The 12,981-nt window shown below is 43.7% G+C and overlaps 1 protein-coding gene across 1 annotated transcript in view; it reads right to left on the reverse strand.

Moving 5' to 3' along the window:
* Nucleotides 1-9,019: 9,019 nt before the first annotated feature.
* Nucleotides 9,020-12,981, reverse strand: part of CCDC6 (coiled-coil domain containing 6) — a 107,091-nt gene continuing 103,129 nt past the window's right edge. The window contains exons 8-9 of the mRNA XM_026013579.2: nt 10,619-10,743; nt 9,020-9,580 (exon numbers count right to left, since the gene is read on the reverse strand). Of these exons, the coding sequence (XP_025869364.2) occupies nt 9,386-9,580; nt 10,619-10,743 (320 nt within the window). The 3' untranslated portion in view covers nt 9,020-9,385. The remainder of the gene's footprint in view (nt 9,581-10,618; nt 10,744-12,981) is intronic.

Below are 12,981 nucleotides of genomic sequence, written 5' to 3' on the forward strand. Positions count from 1 at the left end.
CCCGGCAGGACCCCACTTGGCCTCCCTTTCGATGCATCTACTTCTGAGGGGTAAAGTCCCGGCCCTTGTCTAGGCTGCAGATGGGGGGGGGGGGGTGGTGTCAAGGTGGAGTTGGTAGAAAATTCATGCTGAGGGATCCCTGGGTGGCGCAGCGGTTTGGCGCCTGCCTTTGGCCCAGGGCGTGATCCTGGAGACCCGGGATCGAATCCCACGTCGGGCTCCCGGTGCATGGAGCCTGCTTCTCCCTCTGCCTGTGTCTCTGCCTCTCTCTATCTCTCTGTGACTATCATAAATAAATAAAAATTAAAAAAAAATATTAAAAAAAATACACAAGAAAAAAAAAAAAAAAAAAAAAAGAAAATTCATGCTGAGAACCTGCCCACCAGGCTCCTGAGGTGAGCGCACCAGGTCTGAGCAAAGGTCGTGCACTTGACACATGGGATCCTTGCCATGAGAGTAAGGGCAGCTGCCTCACGGTGAGGAAGTCTCACCCACCTCCTGTCCTCTGCTGAGTCCAGACCCAAGCCTACTCTCAGCCTGCAGCTGGGCTCTAGGTTTGAGGTCTCTCAAATAAAAGACTTTCCCCATTGTCACCATGTCCTTTGCAACAGGACGCAGACACAGCAGAGGCCTTCTGATAGGAGAGCCTCTTGCAGCCTCCCCCACTCCCACCCCACCCTGCTCCCAGCCAGAGGCACAGGGAACAGGATCAACAGGCTCCCAAGAGCTTACAGTTAAATTTTCCAGGAATTGTGTCAGCTGGCTGCTAAACACAGACACTATTAAAAATTAAATTATATAAATTTGTAATTGAAAAGATTAAAAACAGCTAATAAATACTGAAAACACTATATATCCTAATTTACCACATTTTACTATTATTATGCTTTTAAGGTCATTTACAACTAACATGTCTCCATGGTGAAAATACTATGTGAATGGCGCACAACAGCATATCTCGCCACAGCTCAGTGACTTCACAGGGGGCTTGAAATCACATTGCTGGGGAGTATGTACCCCACAAAAATCGACAAGCAAAAGAAATAAGGGTTTAGTCTCAAGATAGCAGAATGTTGACCACTTACCAACACACCTCTATCTGACTCAGCTCTAGGACTCCAGACTCCATCCTCAGCTCAGCTTGCTTGAAACCCACATTTCAAGTGTGTGCTGTGTGTTGACTTTCAAGACAGCCAGGGACAAACTAGATAGAGCCACAGCTAAGAGAAGTCGGGAACCCAATCTTGGCCAACTCTCCCTAGGAGACTTACAAGAAAGACTGATTGACCACAGTCAATCTTGGGTGTCCAGACCCCACCTTTAATAATCAGCCAGATTTGTACCAGGAACTTCCGGTGGAGGCCTCTCTCCAAAGTGGGTTTCAGTGCTCGCCTCCCACTCCCCTACTCCCTGCCCTTCTCTCTTCTGCACAGACACAGCTCTAGCCAGATCAGACTTCTTTCACTCCTTAAATACTCTATACCCTGGGTCTACAAATCCAGAAGCCCGCAGGGACCACAGCGTAATGACTTGTATGACAAGCAAGGGGACCCCAGAGCCCTCAAAGAAGGCCAGGTGTTCCCTGCTGCCTGACACAGCCACTGCTCAGGCCGATCTGCTTGTGCAGTGGAGGGACGAGGCCCTGCTGTAATCTTTTTTTTTTTTTTTTTTAATTTTATTTATTCATGAGAGACACACAGAGAGAGGCAGAGACACAGGCAGAGGGAGAAGCAGGCTCCATGCAGGGAACCGGTGTGGGACTCAATCCTCGGACCCCGGGATCATGCCCTGAGCCGAAGGCAGACGCTCAACGCTGAGCCACTCAGGTGTCCCAATGTGATCTTATTTTTCAAGAGAAATTAGGAATATGGGTCTTTGTAAAATAAAAAATTCCCTCATTTCAAGTTAAAAAGGATTTCACATTTTCATAAATTGTAACTGTGTGAGGTGGACACAACTAACCTATACCTTACTGTGGCAATCATCGCACAACATACATCCATATATCCAATCACTACGTTGTGCATGTTCACCTTACACATTGTCGTATGTTGACTTCTCTATAAAGCTGGAGGGAAAAAAAAGGGTAAATAAAACAGATGGCATTTTTCAACTCCTGTGGGGTAAAACCCTTTATTTCATGAGTACTCCAGGCTAGAACAACGGAGGGTGAGTGGTATTTAGGTCCTAGGCCACCAAGACAAGGCCTCACACCCTCTCAGCCAGCCTGATTTCCCCACAAACACTCGTGCACCTTGCCGGCATCCCTCATTAAACAGGAGAGGTCACTCTTGCCTTGCTGCCTCAGGCATTTGAGAAAGCCTCAATCCCAGAAAATTCAAAGGAGGAGGTGGTTCTCCCCAGGTCAGACAGCCAACAGGTGAAAGGAGTTGGTGAATCCAAGTCCCCCATTCCTACTCTCTGGTGGGACAATTCTGAGGCAATTCTAAATGATTCCTCAGGGATCCCCCCCCCCTCCCCATAGGGTGCAACTCCAGGTGCCCACCAGGCTGAAAAGCTCATCCGCACACCCTTCAGTGGTTTCTACTTTCTTGAGGTCTTCCACGCCCTGGAGTCACCCCCAAGCAAGATTCCTGCACCCAAGTCCTCTACTCGGTTTGCTTTCAGGGAACCCAAACCCTAACCACACGGGTGGATGCTCTAACTCCAGATTTTCACACATGTTGCTTCCTCTGTCCTGAGCACTCTTGAATGGTTCTTCAAAAATTTGGTTCAAGGGGCACCTGGGTGGCTCAGTGGTTGAGTCTGCCTTTGGTTCGGGGCATGATCTCGGGGTACTGGGATCGAGTCCCGCATCGAGCTCTTCCCCCTTCTCCCTCTGCCTATCTCTCATGAATAAATAAACAAAATCTTAAAAAATATATAAAAAGAATCTACTTCAATATCAGTTCCTCTGGAAGTCTTTCCTGACCCTTATCTCTTCCAATGCTGGGGGATCCCACCTTGCTGGCTCCCGTACTTGCAAACCTACTTGCAAACCATTAAGAAGCTATCATACAAAGAACCTGATACTCTCTGAAGTTTCAACATGTTCATTGGGTCCTATTGACCCCCTTCCCATCCGTGTATTATAGGTGAGGAGACTCCAGCTCAGGAAACCCGACAGAGGCTGGACTTGAACTCACAGGACATCTCCCAGGCACTGGCTGCTTTCAACTTGAAGCTTCGTGCCCAACATTACAGTGACTAATAGTATTTAGCTCCCAGGGATGAGGATTTGCCAGCAATGGCTCAGCAGCACCCGGGCAGAGCAAACCCCAGGGGGAGAGGGGGAAAGATTGGTCAACTGGCCTGACCTCCAACTCCAGGAGTTGCCTTTTAGAAGAATAAAGAGCACAGAAACCCACAAAAGATGTAAGTAGCACATTTTCCTTGTTTTACATTTCAGACACTTCATTTTTTTGTCTCTAGAGGTTCATTTTGGGTCTATTTTATATTTTCCATTTTTCTCATCATGCTCACACTTTCTTCTGCCTTCTTGAATGCACAGAGAATGTTTTCACGTCCCTGTCTACTAATTCTATCATCCATTTCACTTCTGAGTCTGGCTTTTCCTCTTTAAGATGAAAAAAAATTTAAGTAATTACTAAAATCTCTTTTGGGGCTAATTAGTAATCTTGAAAGTTGCACTAAATCATTCATAGGGTATCAGAAAATATCATCTTCAGAAAAAGCTCTAAATATATGTAGTTCAACAGCATTCAATGTAATACAGAATTAGGGATGGTATCAGAAAATTTTCAAGGAGGGAATCCAATCTCTCATGTCAACATCAAAATTAGAGACAAAACATAACTTACTGCACACTGACTTCTTCCTTTATTTCTAGAGAGAATGTTAAAAAGTTTGGGCCTGGATTAGATACTGGTGACTGAATAGGACTGCATTTCCACGAGTCTTTAGATAGCAAAACATTAAAACAAAGACCCAGATTTATTAGAGTTTTATTTACATAAACACAAAATTTCCATCAACTGTTTCAACTGTTTCAATTTTAGGCGCACCAGGTGGACACACTGCCTCTAAAAGGTATTAGAAGAAAAAAAGGGGTACACTCGTCGCTTAAACCTTGTTGTTAAAGCACTTTATTTAAAAATCCTGTTTTCATTACACTCTGCCTGAAATCAGAATGGCTATTCTCACTATACAGGTTAGAAAACTGAGGCTGGAAAATGAAACCAAGACTTCAATTCAGTTTGCAATGCAATTTCTTGGGCAACATTTTCCGTTAAAACCTAGGGGCCAGGACTAGAGAGGCCTTTAACAAAGGGCTAGCCACATTAAAAACTCATTAACTAATAGTGAACATGGAATCTGGCTTAAGCCAGAGTGAGGTCAAGAGTCACTCAAAATCCATTTAGTACTTTTTATGCAGAAAAGGGCCTGGATTCAAAGTCTGCCCCCGTAAGATTGTAACACAGTCTTCTTGAAGATTGTGCTCCAAACACAGGATCCTGCTCAGTACCACGCTTTTCCCCACCAGACGCTAGGGGCTTACTAATACGCAGCTGACAAAGACACAGTCCCTGAACGTGTATAACCCATCATCCCAAATGCCCATTCTGAGTGTCTTCCCAAAGACATGCATGTAGGACTGTGTGCATCTTCCTCTGTGAAGGGCTGCACTGGAGGGTCTCATCCCCTAGGTTCTCATTTTAGCAAGGGAGATAACGTGTCTCGCAGGGAAGGAACAGGACCTCCAGGCAGGCTAAGAAACCTCCAGGCAGTGAAAGAACTGTTACTCAAACCTCGGAGTGATCCTGGAGTCATGCTTCCTACAGAGTAGAAGGGGAAACCAACAAATCTGGACTTAAGAGTAAGCCGGCAAAGAGACTGGACGCCATAGCCAAAGCCTAAGTGTGTGTGTGTGCGTGCAGACGTGTGCGCCCACATGTATGTACACATAGGCATATACTTATATGTAACAATTTCGGGAATGGGTGTCACTTTTGTTCTCGTACTAGGCCTACTAGGTCTGTGCTTTTAAGTTGAAATCCGACACAGATTTGAAACACTGCACAAATCAAAGCATACAGCTAGATGAATTTCCAAAAATTCAATACATCCAGGTAACTGGCACCCTACTTAAGAAGCAAAAATGGTACTAGCCCTTCTGTGTCCTGTCCTTAAGTTTACCTTCTAAGGCAGCCTTTAGGATTTAAAATCAAAGTCAGATGTACAGCAGAAAAATGAGGAAACAATGTTCACTTTCTGACTCAAAGACCAGAAACAAAGAGATAGGTTTTAAGGCTCAAGAGGTGCATTTTAAAAAATTATCTTTATTTAGGTTTCAGATTCAGCACATGTATCAAAGACTAATCAACATAAAGAAGTAAATAAGACATTAATTGGAAGTCTTACATCTCTCTAAACTCTGACCAATGTCAAGATTGCCACTATTACCAGAACTCCAACATAGTCAAGTTGTAAACAAGCTATCATGAACAACACACAGTGTGCACGGAGATGCAGAGGCAAAAGACATGCTAGCACTGGGCTCTCCTCTCTTCCTTGCTGATGTCTTCCCATTTGACGGTCCACTTTTGCTTTCCATGCTAAGTCCCAAATAAAGTCCAAAGGCTCAAGGTCAACCTGACCAAAACTCTTCCAGAGGAATGCATTCTTAAACTGTTGTGCCTGCAACCTTGTTTTTGCCAGGATGAAGTTCAGATCAAGATGTACAATACAATCTCGATGACGGTGCAGACCGAGTCGAGAACTGAAGTTGAGCAGTAACCCGAGTTAAGGCATGAATGCACACACACACGTGCACACACACAGCGCCCGCGCTATCACGAACGTAGGATTCCTTCTACCGCCTCCCGAGAGGCAACTAGGGCTTGGCAGTAAACCACGACTGCTGAGCATTCTGGAAAATGCTCCCCATAATGTCATGCTAACAGCTGTGTGTGTATGTAAAAAAAAAAAAAAAAAAAAAAAAGTAGAAAAAAAAACAACCACCCAGAAACGAAAACCTAAAAACCCCTTAATCTCTTACAATGGCTCTTGAGCATGGAACTCATGTAGCAGCGTCAATGGCTGGCTCTTTAATAAATTTGGAAATAAAAGATTCTTTTACTATGTATTTCTTTGGTAGTTACCACTACAAAGTTGTCAGTGTTGGTTACCTACAAGACAAGTACTGGACAGAAGATCAAGTTACACAGAAATGATTCTTCTGTACTGGTAAGAGAAAAATATTGCGCTCTTGAAGCACAAGTTACGATGCTTGTTCTCGCCTTATTGGGCATCCTCTATAAGCAAGGCTTCGTGCAGGAAAAGTTCATGTCTACCTAACAAAGGGCGATACATAGTCTATTTTCCTACAATTGAACAGTTAACAAAAATTCACATTATCAATGATCTCTGGTCAAATCAGTTAGAAGCCAATTACAAAGGAGCGGCAGCACTTGGTGTCAAAGCCACATTCTGGTCGCGCATTCATCCCACGGTTGTGGTATCTCAGGAGCTCAGAATTTAAAACTCCCTTCAGTTAACAAAGGAGTAAGTTGAATTACATCTTAAATACTTCCATCATCTGCCAAATTTCTAGAATTCTGTCCAGAAATGCCAGCATGCTTGAGAGAAAGCAATTCAGAGCCCAGAGAGGTGTCAGGTATTAGATAAGTTAATTTGGTTTTGTATAAAAGGCATGGTAATCTGGCAACAGAGTACTTATCCTATTAGCAGCACAGTGGTAGCCAAGGGTCTCTGTCAGCAAGACAGGGAAAGGAAGCTACTGTTGCTCCCGCCTGCCCTCGGGACAGCTCCTGATCTTAGAGGCCTTCCTTCGGGAAGTCGGTCCAGGGTGACCCTGAGCACGTGGGCCGCAGGAATGGCAGTAACCATAGTCGGCCCCCGTGAGAAGAGCCCGAGGTAAGTCAGCTTCCCATGGATGAAGGGGCTCTTGCCTCCAAGGGCTCGGGGTCGGGATTTTATGGGTCCCTGGTGGCTAAACCATCACCAAGAACGGCCCTGGCAGGTATCCTGCCCATGTGTGACAGGCTCCACACAGGGTCAGAAACCACTTTAGAAGGGCATGAAACAGCACAGACTCAAAATAGTAGTGTTTGTTCTATCAATTCTGAATGTCGGCAGGGAGAGGCAACTAGATTTATGTTGAAAAAGTGCTGTTTGAAGGAGCTGTGTTTTATTTTAAAATGAAATGACTAGGGGAACCAGCACTACATTTCTGCAAAGTCTGAAAGTCAAGAACCTATTTCTAGAAGGCATTTATCAGGAACGGTTTGCTCACGCCAAGTGCTTTTTCATTCACCATATGGCAATGTTTTGACTTTTGTGCTTTCGGGAGGTAACTCAATTGACAGGAAGCAGAGGGAAGCTCATTACATTATGGACTTTCTCATTTGAGTGCAAGCCACTATCCCAACAGCATTGAATTCTATCATCTCGCGAAAGATTCTTGTAAACATAGACCATATTTCTCCTATGAGAGAAACCAAGAACTGTACCATGAAGGCAAAATTTGTTTGCCTCCTCTCAGAATTCCTCGGAATGGCAATGTACCAGGAGGGACGGCAGGCTGTTGATGAGATCCCTGGGTTTGCTAAGACCCCGTCCGATCGAATTAAAAATCTAAAGCCTCAATAATTAAATGCCAAACTTGTTCCCCATATCTGAGAACTGTACTATGATTATGTATATTACATACACATTATAAATAAAATTTATATAGACCAATTGAGGAGTGAAGTTCAGGGGTGAAAGCAGGAAGAGGTGAAAAATCCTATTGTTGCTTTTACTCTCGAGTTCTTAAAATGCTAGTCAAACACTATTATCCAACAAGACTTGTTTCATTCTGTAATTCTTAAATATGCATTCGAAGGCAAAAATGGAAGTTTCTATACTGTACACTATTAAATATCTACAATGTCACGGTTCCTTATTTTTAGGAGTGTGTTCAATAAAGAGCTAGCTATTAGAGATGGGTGTCACAAAACATGGACTCTTAAAAATTACCGATAAATTAATTTTCAGTTCTCTGATTATATCCAACAGATACACATTCTCATCATAAAATATACATTCTCTAGTAAGTTATTTTCGTCCACAGCATATATAAATATGCAAACACAGGTGGTAAAAATCACTTTACTACCAAAGTACAAAACAGTAACTGCTGAAAAGCAAAAATAAAGATGTTGCAAGTATTAAGAAAAGAGTGACTCACAGTGTTCCACTTCCAAGTGAAACCAAATGATTTATTTGTGCTAAATGAATGGAAATAATGTATTCAGAGTATACTTGTTTGTACACTGCACTTGCTTATACTGGGCAACACAAGTGCTCATCGATGTTCATGTGCTACCGTCTTCTCACCTCTTTTCTTTTCTGCCAAGCAATAAAGTATTCTGAGGCCGCTATGCCAAGATATTCCTATAATGTTCATTTCAAATAGTACTTTCTAATAGTATTTTGCACCTTTAAAATATTTGTTCAAACTCTATTTTAGGGGAACACGAAGAACGGGAAAGGGAAGATAGCTGTTTTTGTTACAATCACGTTGCCTTCTGCAGCAGAAATCAAAGAGCGTGTGTTCTAATTGGCCATCAGAACCACTGGTGGGCAGGACAGCATTTATGGACTGGTGTTAGAGGGGCCGGGTTGGGGAGATTACCACTAAAGATAAGGAAAGAATCACACCTGAATACACATCAGTTGTCCACCCCACGTGGACGTGGAAAAGGTAGAGCCACGCGGTCCATGACTTAGGCTGTCTTGTTTCACAGGAGGCGTGGATGTTGACACTGAAAATAACCTACACAAAGTGTATCTGTAGAAAGCTCTAGGCCAGAGCACACTGTCTCGGGCACTGATCCATCTAGCTTTCCATTCTACACGGAAGGCTAGATTTTCAAAGGTCGGAACTGTAGTGCTGAATTACGGGTTACGTTTGGTAAACACCATTATAATGGGGGCGGGGGGCAAGGGGGAGGATCAGCTCAGTAATTTTCTGCAAATTCATGAAAAAAAAATATAAAAAAGATATCCCTTTTTATTTTACAAACCTAAAAGCCAGGAAAATGAAGCTCTGGGGCCAAGCAAAAATTGCACGCTGCTGCTGAATTACCAAATATCGAATAGCAAATGTTCCAGCCAGGGAATGGACGTACACGTAGATTCAAGTAGAACACTGATGGAAAAAAGTCGTCTGTGTAGTGTCGTAGACACACAACACTGGCTGCGTTTCCGACAAACACTTACAACACAATTAATAGTGAAGCCTAGATAACGTCAGTGCAAATAAGTCAGATCCAGAACTGCCAGGGAAGGAAGCCTTTGGCGTTGAGCAGGCGGCTCCACTGTCCGAGTCCCCACGTGAGCTGCAGACCAAGCACATGCATTAAGGCTGGGAGGGGGGGTGCGCCGGCTGCGGCGAGGGGGCGGGCGGCGCGCCGGCCGCGGGGGGGGCCGCCGGCTGCATGGGGGGCGGCGGCGGCGGCGGCGGCGGCTGCACGGGGCTCTGTGTGTTGGGAGACGGAGGCGGCGTGGGCCGTTTGAATTTGTCAGGGCTGTTGCTTCTCCGCGGTGAAGGCCTCTGCAGAGAGGACAGAAGGGCAGGTCAGTCCGGGGCGGCCCGCTCCTTTTTAACCGCCTGACAAGTGGGGGCTGGTGAAGGGGGTTGGGGGGCCGCAGAGACCAGAGGCTAGCGAGTTCCTGGCCTGCCCCTCCCGCTCCCTCGAGCGGGGACGTAAACTCCTTGGGGTCTGCACCGACACCCGTGAAAAAGCCACACAGAGTGACTATGAAACTTGCACTGACCAAATTACTGGACTCGGGCCCTTCCACGGGGCAGTCCTAGAATCAAAAACAGCGCCACATCCCCCAACTGGGTCTCCTCTGTCCCTTGTATGTCACCGAGTTGCTTCCATTGCTCTACTCAGTTATCAACATCCCAAAAGCTGCAGCTCAACCAGGTGTTTCCCAACAAACCAATAAAAACAGCTTCAGAAATACCTTACCGCTTTTGTAGGATAAGAGTCTTCTTTTGAAGGTTTCCTTATTGGAACCAGTACCCTCCCTTCTTCACTATTCTCAAACTCCTGTGTGCTACGTTTTCAACTGTTCTATTAGTCAACTTAATAAGCAGCTCTCAAGGAAAAACTCCGAGTGAAGTCTGAACAAAAAGCATTTAAGACTCCTTCTGATTCCAGGAGAGAAAATTCTGAGTGAAACCAGAAATAAGGCTAATTTCAAGAAGAATACTGAAGATAAGTGAACTGTGACGATGCCAACAATAAATATTTTAGACATTGTGGCAACCAGCAATGACTCGTTATAGCAAAGAGCTGGCCAGAGTTTAATTACGGCCTTGGCCAGAGTTCAAATTACATTTCACAAAGGATAATTTTTCACAGAAAGTGAAGCTGAAGTTTTGTCTCCTGGGAAGGATTTTAGTTTCAACACCAGAATTTGGTATCAAACTGCTGGGAAGTCTCTATAGATTGAAGGTGAACTGATGGTGGGAGGGAGAAAAAAAGTAAATGTCTAACAGCATCACCCCTGTTCTCCTAAGAAGAAGCCGTTGCTACCACCATCAGGAGTCAGTGTGGCTTCCTCCCCTGTGGATACTTACTGTGATACCATGGGAGGCTCCCATATGCTGCACATGAAGCCCCGGGGAATTGTAGTAAGACATTCCGGCTCTTGTCAGTGAAGTCGGTGGCGTGAAGCCAACTGTGTGACTTGCATATGATAGACCTGAAATATAACAACAAGTATTATTTCAGATTCCATTATCTAGTGTCTTCAACCACCGAGAAGAATTTAAAATGCAAAAGTTTTCAGTCACCAAAAAAAATGAACACACATGAAAAGTGTGGTGGGCTCATCAAATGGCCTGCTGGGTAAAAGGGGATATAAAAGTCAAGTCCTGGAATAGAACAGAGAGCCCAGAAATAGGTCCACACATAAACAATCGAAAGGTGCAAGAATACATAATGGGGAAAGGGTAGCCTCTTCAACAAATGGTACTGAGAAAACTGGATATCCACATGCAAAGGAATGCAACTGGACCCTTACCTTATACCATTCACAAAAATCAATTCAAAATGATTGGATTAAAGGACTCAGGCATAAGACCTACAACTATAAACTCTTAGAAGAAAACACAGAGGGAAGGTTTCATGATATTGATCTTAGCAATGTCTCAGATGTGACACCAAAAGCACAACCACAAAAGCAGAAAATAGACAAGTGGGACTATATCAAACTCAAAAGCTTCCACAGCAAAAGAAATAATCAACAGAAAAGCAAACTATGGATATGAGGAAATATTTAAAAACCATGTATCAGATAAAGGATTAGTATTCAAAATATATAAGGAACTCCTACAGTTCAATAACAAATAACCCAATTAAAAAATGGGCAAAGGACTTGAACAGACATCTCTCCAAAGACATCTCTTTGCCTAGAAATAGGCAACAGGCATATGAAAAGATGCTCAACATCATGCAACATTATCCACAAGAGTCAAGATGTATAAACCATCTAAATCAAACTCAACACCCAAAAAACAAAAAAATCCAATCAAGAAATGGGCAGAAGACATGAACAGACATTTCTCAAAAGAAGGCATACAAATGGCCAACAGATACATGAAAAAATGCTTTGCATCACTGGGTATCAGGAAATACAAATCAAAACTACAATGAGATACCACCTTACATCAGTCAGAATGGCTAAAATTAACTCAGGAAACAACAGGTGTTGGTGAGGATGGAGAGAAAGGGGAACCCTCTTACACTGTTGGCAGGAATTACAAACTGGTACAGCTACTCTGGAAAACAGTGTGGAGGTTCCTCAAAAAATTAAAAATAGAGCTACCCTATGACCCAGCAATTGCACTAGCAGGTATTTATCCAAGGGATACAAATATGGTGATCCAAAGGGGCAATTGCACCACAATATTTAGAGCAGCAATGTCTATAATAGCCAAACTGTGGAAAGAGCCCAGGTGCCCATGAACCGATAAGTGGAGAAAGAAGATATGGTATATCTATATACACAATGGAATACTACTCAGCCATCAAAAAGAATGAAATCTTGCCATTTGCAATGACATGGATGGAACTAGAGGGTATTATGCTAAGCGAAATAAGTCTGTCAGAGAAAGACAAATACCATATGATTTCACTCATGTGAAATTTAAGAAACAAAGCAGGTGAATATAGGGGAAAGGAAGGAAAAATAAAATAAGACGAAAACAGAAGGAGACAAACCATAAGAGAAAACTATGGGAAACTGGGGGTTGCTGGAGGAAGAGAGGGGGGGTTGGGTAACTGGGTGATGGGCATTAAGAAGAGCACTTGAAGTAATAAGCACTGGGTGTTGCATGCAACTGATGAATCACTAAATTCTACCTCTGAAACTATGCACACAAACTCCACCTGAATGTCCATCAACAAAGTAGTAAAGAAAACATGATATATACACACAAGGGAATATTATTCAGCCATTAAAAATTATTTTTAAGGAGAACATAGAGGACATCATGCTGATCTAAGCCAGTCACAGAAGGGCAAATACTGCATGATACAATTAGGAGGCATATAAGTCAACTCATAGGAACAGAGAATGCAGTGGTAGTTGCTAAGAGTTAGGGGTAGGAAGAAATGGGGAGAATTACTGTTTGACGGGCATAAAGTTTCAATTATACAAGAGTAGGTTCTAGAGATCTTCTGTACAACATTGTGCCTCTAGTTGGAGTTAACGTTTTGTTAAGAGGGTAGATCTTATGTCAAATGTTCTTATCCCAATTAAAAAAACAAAATCAGGGCAGCCCGGGTGGCTCAGTGGTTTAGTGCTGCCTTCAGCCTGGGATGTGATCCTGGAGACCCAGGATCGAGTCCCACGTCAGGCTCCCTCTGGGGAGCCTGCTTCTCCCTCTCCCTGTTTCTCTGCCTCTCTTTCTTATGCTCTGTGTCTCTCATGAATAAA

The sequence above is a fragment of the Vulpes vulpes genome, chromosome 4, assembly GCF_048418805.1.
Source record: "Vulpes vulpes isolate BD-2025 chromosome 4, VulVul3, whole genome shotgun sequence".
Classification (NCBI taxonomy): domain Eukaryota; kingdom Metazoa; phylum Chordata; class Mammalia; order Carnivora; family Canidae; genus Vulpes; species Vulpes vulpes.